This window comes from Homalodisca vitripennis, chromosome 8 (assembly GCF_021130785.1).
Source record: "Homalodisca vitripennis isolate AUS2020 chromosome 8, UT_GWSS_2.1, whole genome shotgun sequence".
Lineage (NCBI taxonomy): Eukaryota > Metazoa > Arthropoda > Insecta > Hemiptera > Cicadellidae > Homalodisca > Homalodisca vitripennis.
In genome coordinates, this window is record NC_060214.1 from 11,727,547 (window position 1) to 11,745,986 (window position 18,440).

Genomic DNA, 18,440 nt, shown 5'->3' on the forward strand with positions numbered 1-18,440 from the left:
ATCCTTTTGTGTGTGCTAATTGTACAATACGTTTGACTACTACATCTAGTTTAAGCTGCTGATAAGCTGAAGATAAATCTATTTTTAGAGAATTTTTTTCTCCGTTTTGTAGGCTGGCAAATATTTCTTCAATATTTCGGTAACGGGTGTCGGTCTACCTCCAAGAAAGGATTTACAGTTTATTTTAATAATCCCCCACAAATTCTTATTTTCCCATTAGCCTTAATAATTGGTACAATGGGAGGTCCCCCATTCACTGGTATCTACTGGTGGAAATAACGTTCTCTTGTTCTAGTCTAGTCAGCTCGGCTTCTACTTTTTCTTTAAAGTGTAAAAGGTAACGTCCTAGGTTTAAAGTATTTTGGTACTACACATTTTCTTTTAACTTAATTTAACTGGTGCACCCTTGAAACATCCCAACTTATCCGTAAATACATTTGGAAACTCATTGTACAGTAATTCTACTTGTTTGTTGTTGTTGACAACAGACGGATTGACAGATGTTTGTTTGTTTACCTCTACAGGTGTGTTGTGGCTTCCACTGACAGGCGTGCATGCGTCTGCCGCGCTGCCGCCTGCAGTTGGCACTAAACCCCCCCACCATGCTCGTGCGATCAGCTGACTGTACATTGTTTACATTACTAGGGCCACTCTAACTGTTAAATCTAATGCTTGCATCCAATCACGCCCTAACAAGGGATTAGCCCCATTAGCTACGAAGTATAAAGCTAATTGTTTCTCTTTACCTTTATGTTGTACATTGACCATAACCTTACCTAAAGGCCTGATCTTTTCATGTGTATATGAACTTAATACTAAGCTAGTTGGATACATTGTTTATATTTCCTAACTTAGTCTTACAATCTTTTTTTCTGACATAACTGAAACACAAAGCTCCACTATCGACTTCAAATACAATTTCCTTACTTTCCACTAATAAACTGTACCGTTATTGGCTCAATTTTATTAATCTTAGTTTCTATTTCTTTAACCGTAAATAGATTGGAAATGTCATACACATCGTCATTGTTATGTCTTTATGTTTCCAGTGATTATCTGAACCGGACTCTGCTGATTCTTTACTTTCCTCTACATAGTGCTGCCTACCTTTATAAACATATTGCTTTTTATTGCTGTAAAAAACTGTTTCCCTTTAGCTGAAAGCTCCTTAGACCTATTTGGTAAAAACATTTGGTTTGTTCTCCATTAGGTTTGTTAACATAATTTTTCGATCTACAAAAACTCTTTCAGGTGTCCCCTTCTTTTTACAATGAATACACGTGTACTCACAAAACCGACAATTGCGATGCTGTGTGTGATCCTCGCTTGCCGCAACAATAGCAGGTGATGTCTCCCAGCGCCTTCCCGCCGTCCGATGACCGTCTCGCTGCGATGCTCGTCCGCCTGTGTCCTTTTCGGTATCGACCCCCGCTGCTCTGCATCCGGTGAATACGTCCTCCTGCAGTTGTCATCTGGGCGCCCCCTTCTCAGCAAATTCCATTGCAGTAGCTAGTTGCACACGGCTTTTTTCATAAGTGAGGTTCTCCTCCCCCGAGAAGTCTTTTCTGTATCTGTTGGTCTCGCAGACCCGCGACTAATCTGTCCCTTAAGTAGTCTGGCAATTTATCACCAAATTCACAATACTTAGATAACTGTTTTAAATGCACAATATAATCGCTAACCGTTTCATGATCCAATTGATTCCGCCTACTAAATTTAAATCTTTCCGTGATAAAAGAAGGCTTGGATGCAGATGAATTCGCTATAGTGTCCACAATTTCCTTGTACGACTTGTCAGACGGTTTGGTCTGGTGTAATTAAGTCTTTCAGTAACGTATAGGTCCTTACACCCATAACTGTCAACAAAGTGCTTAGTTTCTTTGAATTATCGATATCATTACAATCAATATAAAAAACTCAAATCTCTCTATATAAGACTGCCACGATTCTTCCGCACTATCAAAATAAACCCATAGACCCGATAGTTGCCATTTTGTTTTCTTGTACACTCCGTAATAACTGTTTAAAAAAGTCCCCGGTAAAAATAATCGTCTAACGGCATTAATTGCAACGATTAAAATCAGCTTGTGCGCTGCTTACACCAAGAATAGTTTATATCGATCGGCGTACCTTACTACTCCCGACCGTATGGAATGTCCGAATGTCCTTGCACATTCGCGGTTATTTGCACGTGTTCATTACGATAGTTTTCCCTTCCGCACTATATCACTGTAATTCACTGTTTCAATGTCCCCGAATGTCCCCTGCACATTCGTTGTTATTTGCACGTGTTCATTACGCTTGTTGCCCTTCCGCACTAAATCACTGTAATTCACTGTTGCAGTTGTTTTCCTCGTCGCCACCGTGTAATGTATGCGGGTCGACACTGTACTCTCTATGGGTCGGAAGAATAATTAAACTACACATTTAGAGTAACATTGCTCTAGGACCGCTCGTAAAGGAACGGACGGGACGCGGAGGTTACATGACGGTGTCTGGTGGTGGACTCGAGGTGGACTGCGTGGCTGGCCAGCTTGGACCGTTGGTTGTGGGGTAGTGGCGTGATGTGACGTCACAGGAGAGCAGCCTATGAGCATTCTTTATTCTTTTAGACCACATCGTATGTTACAATCGCCTGACAATACATAACTGCCAACATCACTGGTGCAGACATTAAATATCACTATGGATACCTACCAACTTAGTACTTCTCACACTAAATACACTACAATCCTCCCCCTTAAATTGTAGTGTATTTAGTGTGAGAAGTACTAAGTTGGTAGGTATCCATAGTGATATTTAATGTCTGCACCAGTGATGTTGGCAGTATGTATTGTCAGGCGATGTAACATACGATGTGGTCTAAAAGAATAAAGAATGCTCATAGGCTGCTCTCCTGTGACGTCACATCACGCCACTACCCTACAACCAACGGTCCAAGCTGGCCAGCCAGCAGTCCCACCCGGAGTCCCACCACCAGACACCGTCATGTAACCTCCGCGTCCCGTCCGTTCCTTTACGAGCGTCCTAGAGCAATGTTACTCTAAATTTGTAGTTTAATTATTCTTCCCGACCCATAGAGAGTACAGTGTACGACCCGCATAACATTACATCGAGGACCTGAGGAGGGTCTGAGCAGACTCACCACCTTTAGGTTCATCATCATTGTACCCCCTATCACATACAGGCACTATTACACCAGCTATGTTGTCAGGCCCCACTGGTCAGATCGGAACAGAGCGTTGGTCTCAAGGAACACTGGAACATGGTGGTTGAGGACCTGAGTAGGGTCTGAGCAGACTCACCACCTTCAGGTGCATCGTCATTGTCCTTGCCTACCACATACATGCACTATTATACCATCGTACCTGCTGTGTTGTCAGGTCCCACTGGTCAGATCGGAACAGAGCAATAGTCTCAAGGAACACTGGAACATGGTGGTCGAGGACCTGAGTAGGGTCTGAGCAGACTCACCACCTTCAGGTTCATCATCATTGTCCTGCCTACCACATACAGGCACTATTACACCATGTATCGTACCTGCTGTGTTGTCAGGTCCCACTGGTCAGATCGGAACAGAGCGTTGGTCTCAAGGAACACTGGAACATGGTGGTCGAGGACCTGAATAGGGTCTGAGCAGACTCGTACAACCTTCAGGTGAGTCGTCATTGTTCCACCTAGCACATACATGCATTATTACACACTTGTAACAGTTTTAGAAAGCATATTTCAATATTATTTCATTTTAAATTAACAGTGAATAAATTAGTCAAAACACTGCTTTTTTCCTTTGTTTAAGAACCCACCAGTTAAAAACAGAAAGGTAGGCTTCCTTATTATTTGAAAACTTTTACCTTGAGAAAACATTTTATGAAGGAAACTTATCTGCTTATCTCAATAGTCATTATCCACCCACTCACTTACGACTAAGGTTTGGTTCATGTCACCTGAAAGTGTACACATCTTGTAGCTGTTGAGATCATGTAGGACCTGGTAAAGCAGTGTCACGAGACATTCACGATTCTTGCTGTTCTGCTCCTGCTGGGACAGGAAGTTACTCTCCATCTCCATTGCCGTCTGGAACAGTTACACCACAGTTACATACGTGTGGGCACTTTGGAACAGTTACATACGGTTACTTCCACTAGGGGCACTTTGGAACAGTTACATAACGGTTACTTCCACTATGGACACTTGAACAGTTACATACAGTTGCTTCCAATAATTTTCCCTGACTTTTTTGGAACAGTTACAATCGGGTTACTTTTCACTAGTGGACACTTTGGAACAGTTACATACAGTTGCTTCCACTAGTGGGCACTTTGGAACAGTTACATAAGGTTACTTCCACTAGTGGGCACTTTGGAACAGTTACATACGGTTACTTCCACTAGTGGGCACTTTGGAACAGTTACATATGGTTGCTTCCACTTGTGGGCACTTTGGAACAGTTACATATGGTTGCTTCCACTAGTGGGTACTTTGGAACAGTTAAATATGGTTGCTTCCACTAGTGGGCACTTTGGAACAGTTACATACGGTTACTTCCACTAGTGGGCACTTTGGAACAGTTACATACGGTTACTTCCACTAGTGGGCACTTTGGAACAGTTACATACGGTTACTTCCACTCATGGGTACTTTGGAACAGTTACATACGGTTACTTCCACTAGTGGGCACTTTGGAACAGTTACATACGGTTGCTAAGGTTGAAATATTTCTACCTGGCTGTGGAGACTGAAATATGTTAAATCGAAAAAGAAATACGACATATCATCAGTAATGATCTTTGTGAGGAATCAATTTCAAACTTTTCTGTCAAAGCACAGTATGGTTCAACTTTTTGTTCTTTTGAAATATAGCCAAAACTTGACAAATTTAGCAGCAATTCTTTTTATCCTAAAATATTTAACTAATATTAGCTGAACAGAACTTCAACTTATTTTGAAAAGTGTTTAGTGGTCTGCTGACAATTGCGAGCGTAAGTTCTCCAAGTGTATTAATATTTGTTTTGTTAACGGTCATGAGCTTAAGTTCCCCAAGCTTATCAAATTCATCTGCTGACAATCATAAGCTTAAGTTCTTTAAATTTATCAACATTCGACTGCTGACAGTCCTAAGCACAAGTTCTTCAAATTTATCAACATTCGACTGCTCCAATTTTATCAACATTCGTCTGTTCTGACAGTTGATCGTTGTCCAGATAAAGATTGTTATTAATTGAGATTTTACAGTTTCAACATTAGTGCTTTCACAAAGCATGAAGCTACATTTCATAAATGCATTTTATTCACTTAAACTTCCAATCATAAATAACAAAGAGAGAACTTGAAACGATACGTTTGATTTTCTTATGGAGAGATTGTTCATAAAGAAGGAATTTGTGCCTTGCTCTCTCCACCTCTTGAGACTTCTGTTATCTATTGTAACAGAGTCGCTGCAATCTGTGACTGCTGTTACTAATTGGAAATTCATACTTCGATTTTATAAATTGTGAGGTTATGCACAGTTTCAACAGGACAGAAAGACGGAGTTTGTAAAAGCTTAACGGACACTCGGTCTAACAGCGATTGAATTGATTCTGGCAGTTCAGATTCAACACTTTCCTAAATGGATTTGAGTCTTTTGCCGTCCAAACCGGATTTGGGTGATTATTTTCCTGTTTTATCAACTCTACTATATTTAGTTTTAAAGTTTTCAATGTTGGTAGACCTAAACTCTTTATATATTGAAATTTCAATATTGAAATTTCACTATGTTGCGACTTACAACCTAAGCCTTACTAATGAAAAGATACAACTAAACCAAAGAATTAGCAACTACGTGTTATTAACTTCAAAATTAAGTAATGTCTAGTCCGTCCAGAGAAATATAAGCTACAATTACAGGATGGGGGTAGTTATTACTACCCTCTTATTCACATCAAACCTACTTATAACTTAAAGGTTGTTAAAAGCATTAGCAACAACTATTTTTATTCACTTCAGAGTCATAAATCAGGGTATCATATGATGCCAAAGTGTTAAAAAACCAAAAGATATAATTAGTTATTAATTATTATCAGAAATTTACTACACCTTACTTAAGAGTGTAGCTACTTATCTGTGTTGCACAAAGTATGGCAACGAGACCAAATATTGAATAATCCTAACATTACAAAATGTTGCTTTAAACTTATCTTACAACTAATTTATAAAAATTGCATGTAAAACACGAAATAAGCATTATGGTTAAAGTCCCAAAGCTCAAACTGTGTTACAGACCAGATAATCGGAGAGTTTCTTCACGAGCGGTTCGTACTGCACAGTTCGGGCCCATACGTCAAACACAAAGCACAGGTTGAAATAAAACGCATTTCTTGCATATTTCTTGTTGTCAATTCGAACTGGAAAACCGAGAATTTTCAAGTCACGTACAGTGCTGAAACAAGGTGTCATATTTATCATTTATATGGTTAAATATAAATCACATTTTAATTTTTATTACAGATTTTGTAAATCAGTATAGTAGTCTAACATAACTTGGTTCTTTTACATTGATAGCAAAAGAAATGGAAACGATATTAATGCTGAAAATGAGAGAAATTAATTGTAGGAAAATCGCTGGTACCTATAGCATGGACTATCATAGGTTTTACATTCAGTTCTAAGCAAAATTGTACCGGAACTTATAAATGGAAACTGTTGTCGAGAAATGAGCCTTTTGTAAAGTTCAGCAAAGTCAAGAGAGAGCACAATATCTTTTGAGTTTGTTTTTAGTAGCTTCTATTACAGGAACTGCTATTTCAATACTATAAGAACCAGAAAACGTTACCGAAAACGATTCTGCCCAGTCAAATTTGACATTACTGTACAAGTAGATTTTGTCAGCGTGTCAAACTATACAACCGTTTTTTAAATGGATATAACGCTAATTTATTTTTGTTTTAAGTCAGTATCGAAATAGATGAGGAAGAAATCGTTTGTCGGTGCATTGCATTTGTTGAGTTGTCTCTATTCATCATGTAGTAAAGTTTTGATCTGCACTTGCTTTATATTTGTATTGCTATATTCCTTAAAGCTACCATTATACAAAATTGGATGTTGCTCCACTTCCATAATAAACAAACATGTATCAAACATAACTATGTTACGAGACAAAACAACATCTTTCGGTATGTTATGTTGGCTCGTGGTTCAATCCAATACCACCTGGGGTTCCAATGCGTGCGGACGTTCTGCTAAAACTCTTCTCTTAAAGTCGGATACAAGGAATTTCAGCTCATCGAATTTATTCCTCATATGGCGTAAATTCCCCTCTCTCCCCTTGTTAATGTGCCTGAGAGCGAATGTTTCTGTTTGTATAGTATGCACCGTAAGTTAACGTAGAATCTGATAGCCAAACGGTTCTTCACTGACATTCAGTCACAATTTTTTGGTCCGTATAATATTGCTCTAAACATTTTCAACTACAATGGATTATTATATTCAGTGTTTAGCAATCATTCCAATCATGCAGGTTCAATTTAATTTCCACAAAAAATTCAATCTTTCCCAAAAATCCAGGTGTTTTAATAACAAATGCTTTAGAGCAACCCAGAGAATTTAATGATTTGTGGATAAAATATGGATTCACTAAACTACAGATCTATAAACAGTCTAAATTGTAAAATTTGCACGAAAAATTTAACTTTTATAGAGACTTTTATTGGGCATGCAAAAGAACTAATCTTCTATTTATGTATTATATTCGACGGAAAGAGACGGTTGCCTCCTCGCATAGTCCTAAAAGGACTTTTGCGCCACCTTACTTGTTTACACCCTCAGAATCTAAGACTTTTACAGAAGCTAATCAAATTTGAGTGCTCCTATTCTCTGATATCCTTGGGGTTGAGAGTTAAACCCCTAGGAATATTTTCCTGCTTTTAGATATGGCAGGGCAGTTTAGCCATATGTTTTACACTGATTCTTCTGCTTCTCCATAGGAGTCTCATTCATCAGTCTGATTAAGATCCACCTTCATCAGATGTTTCCTAAGGGGGCCATGTCCTGTCAACATTCCTTATATCAATCTTATGTCCTCCTTACTTCGTTCTAGGAGAGCTACCCACCCTTTAGCATAATAAGAGATAAACATTTTAGATTTTCTTAGTCCTGACGTCCTAATCCAGTTTAAGGATCTAATCCTCTTTTCCCAATCTTTTAAGAGAGCTTTGCTGTAGGAGAAACCTACACCACAGCCTGGCTAAGGCCCTACCATAAGGGATTCTGTACCTATTTTGGCAAGGGTATCTGCTTTTTCATTTCCATGAATGCCCTCGTGGCCCGGCACCCAACCGAGTGTAATTCTGTTCTTCTTTGGCAGTTCTACTAGAACATTCTTACATTCCCAAACTGCTTTTGAGTAAAAAGAGTAGGTGTCAAGTGCCTTTAGTGCAGCCTGAATATCAGAAAGGATTAAGTATTCTAATCCTATTTGGAAAAGGGCAAACAAATTTTAGGTGTATACAGATACTGCTATTGAGGTGAATAAAAAAGCCCTGCATGAGCCCAAAAAAGTCCACAACTCATATCAGCCTGTGGGTATAAAATGAAAAATTAAGGGTTCAAACATAATCAATATACCTGCAGTTTGACTATCCGGATTACCACATGTTCCCCAAATATGAAAAATGATCGACCTAGAAGAGATATTGTTTTAATGGAGATAAAATTGCAAAAATAAATGCTTACTGTACAATGGCTTTGACAAATTCCATTATTTTGCATGGGTTGAAACAATAGAGTAAAACTGAACAAACATATAATTTTAAGGTAAGAACATTTTGAAAAATACAATAGTTTATTACGAAAATGTAAATACTTTCCTATTTTACACAGGTTTTTTTCTTCAATCACCCTTATATTTGGTGACAAACTAGTTTAGGGTACCGTATGTAAAAACATTAATACATATAAGAACTTTGAAACAATTAGTGTATTGTAGTGACAGGTAAAAGTCTTGTGGATACTCAGATGTAAGAAAATTACTTAACAATGAAGAGATACAGCAAAAATATGTTTTCATATTTGTTGGTAGCCACTTACTTAGTCAGATGATTGGAACCATACCATACTAATTTTTAACTCCTGCGATTACTTCTTAGTTACAAGTACTATAAGTTACTCCCTATAGCTGTTTACTAAATAATGACCAATTGCTCTATGATAACTTTTAACTCACATTGTTAATGTACTTCTTTGAAGCTGAGCCTTAGGAATGATATATACACTAACGGCCTCAAATTTATCCTTGGCAATGACATCTTCAGGAACCTACAACATAGAAACAGGGTAAAACAGAGCGATTAAAACCTCTTGAAGCTTTTTTCTTTCAAACAGGTTGTTTCTATGCCAATGTTATGTTTGATACTTTGGTATTATCCGAAAGCCACTACTTTTTAACGATTATTTCAACCGGGACTTAAAAAACTACATTATTAGAGAGAACAGATGGCTTATTGTGAAATTACATATCATTAAGACGTGTTATGAATAGAAATATTTGACATTGACATTTATGAGCCCTCGCATGATATGAGCCTGAATTTAGATCTCAAGGAATGTTTTTTTTTTTTTTTTTTGCCTGAAGTGCAGGGTGGCACCATAGGTGACCAGGGGTATTTCTGATCGGTACTTTCCCGATCTCAGATCACGTTCAACCTAATCATAATGATTATAATCTACATCCTCTTATTATAGCATAATAACAAAAAGTAGATAGGGACTGAGTGGCCTCCTACTCGATGACATTGCTTTCTTTGGAGAGGCAGAAAACAAGAATGGATCGTCATAGTGACATGTAATTTTCACAATTCAATAAGTAAAAAAAGGCTGTTCTTTTTAATAATGTTTTTTTAGGTCCTACGTAATAAAAAGTGTTCCAAAAATAGTGGCCCCCGGAAAATACCAAATACCTTTTATTTCATTAGACTAAACATTGTAAGGAGAATTGAAAATTTGTGAATTTTTATTGATCTCTACAAGAATAAAAAGCTGTTGGGTATTTATCTTGACACTAAACTGAGCTGGGATGCACATGTTAACTATCTTTGCAAAAAAACTATCTAGAGTAACTTGTCTCTTAAGAAAGTTAAGATCATGTGTCAGCTTGGAAACTTTGTTAATGGTCTACTTTGGTCTGTTTCATTCGCAACTGAACTATGGTGTAAGACTCTGGGGCAACTCAAGTGCAGCCAAAAAAGCTTTTGTTTGGCAAAAAAAGGCAATAAGATCTATCACTGGTTTATCAGCTTCTGACTCTTGTAGAGCAACTTTTCCTGATCTCAACATCATGACATTGAGTTGCATGTATATATACAGTAATCTGCTACATGTTAAAGAACATTTTGGTACGTTTAATAACCACAGTTTTTATCATAATTATGAGACCAGACAATGCCTTAATTTAGTGACCCCAAATGTTAGGTTGGACAAGACTCATAAAAGTTTTAAATTTCAACAGTACATATTTTTTAACAAGTTACCATTAGCAGTAAGGCAATTACCTTGTAATAAATACAAAAGTGTGATATGTAGTTGGTTAAGAAGAAAATGCTTTTATACCACTGAAGAATATTTTAACTGTGATTTTAATGATCTAAGAATTTGAATGTTGTTGTAATTTTTAGTATACAATTTATTGTTGTAATATTATGACTTAGCTGTATTAACTTGATGAAGCTTATTGTAATTTGTGTTACTTAATAGCCAATAGCCAATAAATCCAGTTTGTAATAAAATGTGAACAAAGTAGACTGCACATTATAGGACTAAAAATTCAAATGAATTAAAGAATAAAACAGGCTACCTGTAATAATTTTATTACAATAAGACGCGACAAAATGTAAAAAATTTTAAGAAAGAGGTCTGAAATATGTGTTTTTTATTCATTTTATAGGCTACCTTTTGGTAAGCTAAATTTGGAAATTTTGAGACTTAATATATCTAGTGGGGCAAAAAGTAAAAATGTATGTATAAGTCTGATTTATTCAAACAAGATGCATCTATAGTAAACTAAAGTAAAATTTTTAATCTTGAAGTTTAGCCCTGAACCAAGTTATTTTTTTACTATTAACCCCTTGCCATCAGCATTAAACTTGTATGATTACCCTCTCAGATTGCCAGTTACTACAGATGGCTATAGCAGTTCTCTGCGTCAGGTCATTGATTTATGACCACGTCCTGTCCCTCAGCTTGGCGGGCCACAACTAGTGGCCCTCGCTGTTCTGCCATTCAGCTCGTCAGGCCACTAAAAGTGTCCCACTGTATAAGGACCCCCCAATTGATGGCCTTTTGAAAGTAACCAACACAAATTCTGTATATTTTTTCATTTTAATGGGACTAGTACAAGTATTTTTTGTTTTTGCTGTATAATAATTCTAAGTTCTAAGTTTTTTGTTGTTATTATATTATAATTCTTTTTCATACAATTATTATACTATTATGATACAATAAGTACCGAAGTTACATAATATATTGAATCGTTTGGAAACAACAATTGAATGAGTGTAGGCCACTTATTAAACTCTTCCCAAGAATTGGGACAAATCTGTAAAATTTCAAAAATATGGATTACGGTAGACCTAAGAAAAATAGATGAGCACTCAGGCCCTCATCAATGTCTCTTATTGCCTATATAAACTATTACAATTTTTGGAAATCAGAGTGGTAACCTTTTAAACCTTTAACTCTTGGCTGTTTCACGATTTATCGTTATTCACGTTTTTACGAAAACTGTTTCACAATGAAATATTGTCATTTGTATTGTTGCTGAAAAGGGTTTCACAATGATATATTACTGTTGCGCAATACATTTCCGATAACCCCATTGCCCATTGATATCAATTAATTAGCTTATTTTTATACCAATTTGTAGGAATTAAATTCTCCAGATACAAAAAAATATTTTCATGCGCATAACGTTTTATACTTGCATATGTATGTATGACTTTATTTATAAGTGATTGATGAAAAATTGCCTAAAATTAACGCGTTACTATTTATTGTCTTTGGTATAACTTATAAGGGCATATTTTATCCAAATTACTTAAAGTTTCCAGAATATGTTCATAATCATAACTACTTTTAAGATATTCCAGCATGAATATATAAATAAATAAAATATATTATATTGCTATAAAATCAAAAATAAATAAAATTTATTTATTTTTAACATTTTTATTTATTATGTCGTTAGTACTTTAAGGTACAAGTACTTTGGTATCAGTGAAGTTAACAGCCGGAATAACCAATCACACTTTCAATGATATTAACATATTCTGCTCATCGACCATGAATAAAAGTATATATGGTTTTAGGAGGTGGAAGTCACGAATAACTGTTTTTTAATAATTTAAATGTAAATGTCAAGTTGTGGTTATATTTGTGTACGGGCTTCTTGTTAAGAACGATTTTCAGCGTTATCTGCTCACTCCCAATAGCTTGTCTGAGTGTTTTATAGTCAGAACTGCTTTGTTAAGCATCATAAACTGTCTTGTGCAGTACCCTTCACTGCCTCTTCGGATTACATGAGCAGTTAAAATATTAGGCCATTAATTTACTCGTTTAATTGGTGATCGTATTTTTTTCAAAGTGAAAGCGAGAAAAGCTATTTTTATGTGATTGGAAGGTACCAAATGGTATGTAAGTACATAGTAGTTAGCTAAATAATATGAAGTTATAGTTACGTTAGTATTGCTTACGTATTTATTAAATTAATGTATGTTTTTTACACTTTTGATTAGTTTGTTGAAAGTTTGTTTCAATTTTTAGACATTAACTTAAGACTATTTACAAATTTATTTTGATCTACCGGAAATAAGATTTGTGTTTATTAACCTACTGCTATTGTACTACTGAACAAAACAATATATGGTTTTAGGGTATGGGAATGTTAAATAATGAATTCTAGAACATTAAAAGTGGAATTACTTTTCAAACCAGATAGTAAGAAGTTATGGTTAGGTAAATTTACAATATTTGTTTGTTTTTTCAAGTTGTTTTTCCTGTAAAGCAGGAGAGGCTGGAGGCATTCGTGATTAGACCATTTAGAATTTGATTTGTTACTGATAGGTAGGCTTGCCATAATTTTTCACCGGTCAACCGGGACGCCTCTGTTCGAAATGCGTGGGGGGGGGGATAAATATGAAGTCAAAAACCAAAAAACTTTGTGTATAATTGTATGAATTTAATTTAATTTCTAAATAGTATAAAAGTGATTATATCTTATAACAATAAAAATACAGTTTGGGTTATATTTTTACACGGCTTTCATTAAATAAATTTAAACCATTAAACAATACAAGCTTACTTCAGGCTATACCTTAAAAACATTAACAGCTATAAAATGTAAAAGCAAAGCTTATTTTTTATACCATTCGTATTTTTCACTAGAGCAAATCTTTCTAAATAAGTCTTTTTTGTTTTTTATTTTTTCATAAAATCCAGTGCAGCTAACTGCAAAGTTAACTTTGCATAACATTAAATTTCGAACTGTGGATTCGTGCATTAATCCTCGATCATCACTCCAGGCAATGTTCATCATGGAGAAAACTCTCTCAACTTTACTGAAAACTCTCTTATTTCGGGACCACGCTGAACCGATCAAGTGTCGTGTAGTCGTGAACCTCTAGACTAAACTACAACTAGGCCTAGCTCAATTGTTTTAAACATTCGGCTCCTCTGACGTGACCGGGACAAGCAGGAAAACCGGGCGGGACACCGGGACAAGCTTGCAAAACCTGGACTGTCCCGGCCAAACCGGGACGTATGGCAAGTCTACTGATAGGTACCATCTTGAGGGTTGTTTTTCGTATGTTGCCATCAGTGGGTCAAATTCCTCTGATTTCAGCATTACTGTTATTCTATATATCCAAAGATGGCTGACGTCAGCAGCAACCAATACGAGGTTGACACGATCATAACAAGATCACGTGATGCCCGTAGAAGAATGAAAAATTACTCTTCACGAGAAAAGTAGTTTCACTCCTAATGTTCTATAACTTCGTTATTTGTCATTTTCACACATTGAAACCTTAAATTGTTTTGTTCAGGAGGGCAATAGCAATAGGTTAATAAGGTGACTCATATTTCGCCACTCCGACCGTTACATTCACAAATACCCACGTTTCTTCTTAAATACAAATTTATGTGCTAAAAACAAAACTAATTTCATGCAAATATCATATATTTACAAATTTTTAAGCAAAACCCTGCAAAATTGTCATTCTGAGCTGAAGAGTTTTGATTATCACCCATCTAAGTAAAAGTAGATCAGTTTGAGGTTAAGGTTTGGGTAGGGTACGATAAGCGGACCCGGTTTTTTATATCGAAGATGTAATCATCGGTACCTAATATTCGCATCTCAAATCCTAGACTATCAATCGATATAAAAGTATCTATAGTTCTCAATAACAATCATATGTTTTAAATTAAAATATGAAGTTAATATTTACAGTGATGAAACAAATTATTATAACCAAAATTAGGAAAAACTGAAGACGACCATATTTGCTCCTCTCACAGTTACAGTTGTTTCTTTCCTACAAATATCACATAATGGATTTTTTCGGTACGAGTCCAACATGTTGAAGCCACGTAAAACATGTCTTATCATCTTTCAAAGCAATGTCGGTGTAGTTTTCTATAGTTGACTGCTATGTTTAATAATAAAATGTTAACCCTAGAACTGTTAATCGACATAATTATGTCGGTTAATGCCGCTTTTGTGGTGTTAACCGTCAAAATTTTGTCGATCAAACATTCCCTCGTATAAATACTTTTTATAATTATACTCCAGTAACGTATCGATATAATTCATGCACCATTGGATTCAGGAAGAAAAATGCTAAGGAACAGATGAGTTTTATTCCTCTTTGTATTATGGCTTATGACGTAGCAAGCTTGTTATTTTGAACGTAAAAGAAAACGCGACGCCGTTTGTTGTGACCGCCATATTTGCCGCTGCACGTTCTGTATCACTTTCGTGCCGAGCTGTGGATATTTGTAAGTTTTAATAGTTTTACGCGTGTTTTAGTGTCGTATTTAATGTGTAGTGTGTTGTTTGATGTCGTAGTAGTGTAAACATATATATTTTAGAATAAATCAATTTCTATTTACTGAAATATGTTTGAGAAATTACCGGCTTTGTGTAGGCTATGGCAAAATGACTTGGCTAAAATTTATTTCACATAGTTTGTTTTATTGTTTTCACTTACTAAAAGTTATTTATAGCACTCTTTTAGCTCTGAAGTAACTATTTATTTTTGGTAAATAGATAGTTTTCACAATAAAATAGATATTTCCTGTAATTTCTTTGGTTATATATAATAACTGTTTGGGTTATTCTATATTTTTTCAATATCTTTAGTTATATTTATAGTTTTCTAACTACATAATATTTCCTATTACTTATAAACCATAAATTTATACATTTTGATATAGTACAAGCTTTAGAAACTATTTTAGATTTTGCTGAAATGAAAATTTTTCGCAAAATTTTTAAATAATGGCAAAATTTAACTTTTTTTATTTTTCAAAAAAATAATTTTATGGTAATTATTTCATTACTACTGTATATTCTATTTTATTCTAAGTAATAAAATATGCAAAATAACATGTATTCATAGATAAATGTATTAGCAAAACTTGTTTTACCAAAGTCTTGCGTTGTACACCCGATTTTCAGAATTTATACGCATCGCTGCTTTTTGTTCTATAGCTTTTATGATGCTTTCATAAATGTGTATAATGTTTATGTTTTTCTGAAACTAGATAAAATTTTGACACAGAATGGCTATCTCACTTATAAATATTTCTCACTATAACTTCATTTGCTAGGTATGGTCCCCCCAAATTTAAGAAATATTTTTCGTTAAATTTTATATTTGATTAAAAAAAGTGTTTATTAGAAATTTTTGATGGTTAATTTTACAATATAGTGCAATTCTACGTTTAATTCTGAACACAAAAAATATTATTACTCTTATTTATATTGCTTTTATTTTATATTTTTAAATAATTTTTTTAAAAAAAACCTTGCGCGAAGCTCCAAAACAGCCCGACACTACAGGATGAAATGACCGCCAGTTCTAGGGTTAATGATGTAAAATTGAAATATTACCTTACGTGTGTTATTTGAAAGTGTTTACAGCTGTTTGATATAGATTATTTTAAGTTAATTGTTCAATATAATTAATCAGTATCGATTGATTATATTGATGGTTATGATTAAGTAATATCGTTTGCCAATTTTCGATATAAAAAACCAGATCCGCTTATCATACCCTACCCTAAGGTTTTAAAAATTGTCAAAAAGCCAAAGGATTAATTTATCCAAAGTTCAAAAATTAGCAGATATACTATAATCACTAGGTAAGATCTTATGTATTAAATTACAAAGTTTACCTGACAGGTAATTTTTGGGCCTGCAGTGTGATGAAATTCTGTTAGAAATATGCAGTTAATAGGCCCCTCCCTACCACAACCTTCAAAATATCTAGAGTTTTTCTCCATTCTCAAAACATAAATGTTTAAATAGGCCTAAGCATTTTTAATAAACTATTCTCATCTCACACAAAAATCAAACAATTTTCTTGTTTACATAATAACAATAATTTTTAAATTTATAACATTATTCAGTCTGTAATATTAATTCAAATTTTTAAAGTTTACAAACACGTTTTAATTTAATTTCAAACTAACTAATGAGTATAAGTATACATTATAACAAAAAATTTAATATTTACATTGACAACTTGACTTTAATATTTTTTGTCTTTTCTCTTTCTGGGCTTGGTATTTATACCATGAAGCCTTGCATATTTTGTCTTCAAAATTTATTTTTTCTGTTTGGGCAAAAAGTCAAAAGAACTCTTCAAATTTATACACCATCTCTAGAACTTCAAGGTACACTAAAGTTAACTTTTGAGATTAATACATTTTCATGGTATTGTTATAGTGCCGTATCTTGTCTTGTGGCTATGTTTGTGGTTGCATTTAAAAAACAAATATAAACTGTATCATTATCTACACATTCACAATATTGTATTATACAACATAAACCCCTTGTGGACTCGCATGTACGTGGGGTTTGTAGAGTTGTACATTTCTATTAGCACCTTAGGGGATGGAAATAACAGAGATTGTCCAGCAGGTCAGATGGTCACGTGAACTAACCCCATCACCACATCTATGCAGGTCGGACGCTCCGTTTGGAGGCAAGTACTCACTACGTAACTCAGTAGTTCATATTATTTCCGATTTATTTAGTTTATTTCTGAAGCCTTGTACTTCTACTGCAAGTAACATACCAGTTCTGTTTATTATTTTAGAAATGTTACATTAATATTTAATATGTTATCATGGTAGGTTGTCGTGACCTGAGCTCTAACGGAATGGAACAAATCATTGCTATACTAGAATTTAATGTTAGTGCTTGTGATTTTGATCGTTTAAATAGAAGTGACGGCGATCACAATTATTAACTGTATTCAACTAAATTAGTTGATTACATTTGTAAATTATATTGCCTTACTTCTTTTTTTAATATTGTTTATTCAATCTAGGCTGCACGGCGTAGTTCTAAACGGTTAAAACTAAATACAATACGACCTGAATATCTAACTAAAATTAGTATTATATTGATAATCAAATCAAACTGCATTTTACATATTTATAATTTGAAAATCAAGTAAATGTGTGGACTTGGCGAAGACCTTGGAGTCTATTTGTCGACTGCATTGTCACCTGATTTGCATATTAATATTGTAAGTGTGAAAGCCAGCCAGATACTAGGATTTATCTTTCCCTCGCCAGAAGGAACTTTTGGCGAGAAAATTTTGTTATTGCTGTATAAAGCTGTAGTGCGTTATCACATCAAACAAGTACCTACTCTAGTTTGGCCCCCCACTGTGCTTCTCATATACACGTTTTACAAAGTGTAAAAAATTAATTTTCAAGACTCTTGGGATCCCGAAAAGGTACTCATTATCTTGAAGTTTCTGTACCGGCACTCCAGCAGGAATTTTTCTACCTTCACTGGCATCTTATGTGAATTTATTTTGTGATAATGTAAACCAGCTGAAGAGTAAATTGCGCCGTCGATGCATGTTTAGTTTCAGTTTATATAATAATCCATATTTCTTAATTGTTCATTAATACATTAATTACCGTAGTTGTTATTAATTGTTAATTATTTAATTCTGTTGAGCTGCACATTTTTGCATTACTTCGGGTTATTCTAGTGTTATGCTTATTAATATTTGTTGTTGGTGTTCAATGAACACTCAGTATATTGATTACCATTGCTGTTACATTTGTATACTGGTGGATGCATTGTTATAAAATAAAATAAATTCGAATTTCATTATGAAGCAATTATTTCCTACTAATTTATCACCCATAATCATGCTTACAATTAC

General features: G+C 34.7%; 1 protein-coding gene across 2 annotated transcripts in view; it reads right to left on the reverse strand.

Moving 5' to 3' along the window:
* The window catches only part of LOC124367295 (GATOR complex protein NPRL2), a 41,948-nt gene extending 25,297 nt beyond the window's left edge, over nucleotides 1-16,651 (reverse strand). Inside the window, exons 1-5 of one of the 2 annotated variants that reach the window (XM_046824014.1) lie at nucleotides 16,426-16,651; nucleotides 9,203-9,294; nucleotides 6,265-6,421; nucleotides 3,948-4,077; nucleotides 3,541-3,677 (exon numbers count right to left, since the gene is read on the reverse strand). In XM_046824014.1, coding sequence (XP_046679970.1) covers nucleotides 3,541-3,677; nucleotides 3,948-4,077; nucleotides 6,265-6,421; nucleotides 9,203-9,294; nucleotides 16,426-16,533 — 624 coding nt within the window. In that variant the 5' untranslated portion in view covers nucleotides 16,534-16,651. The remainder of the gene's footprint in view (nucleotides 1-3,540; nucleotides 3,678-3,947; nucleotides 4,078-6,264; nucleotides 6,422-9,202; nucleotides 9,295-16,425) is intronic. The other variant, XM_046824013.1, reaches the window with a different exon arrangement.
* Nucleotides 16,652-18,440: the final 1,789 nt, after the last annotated feature.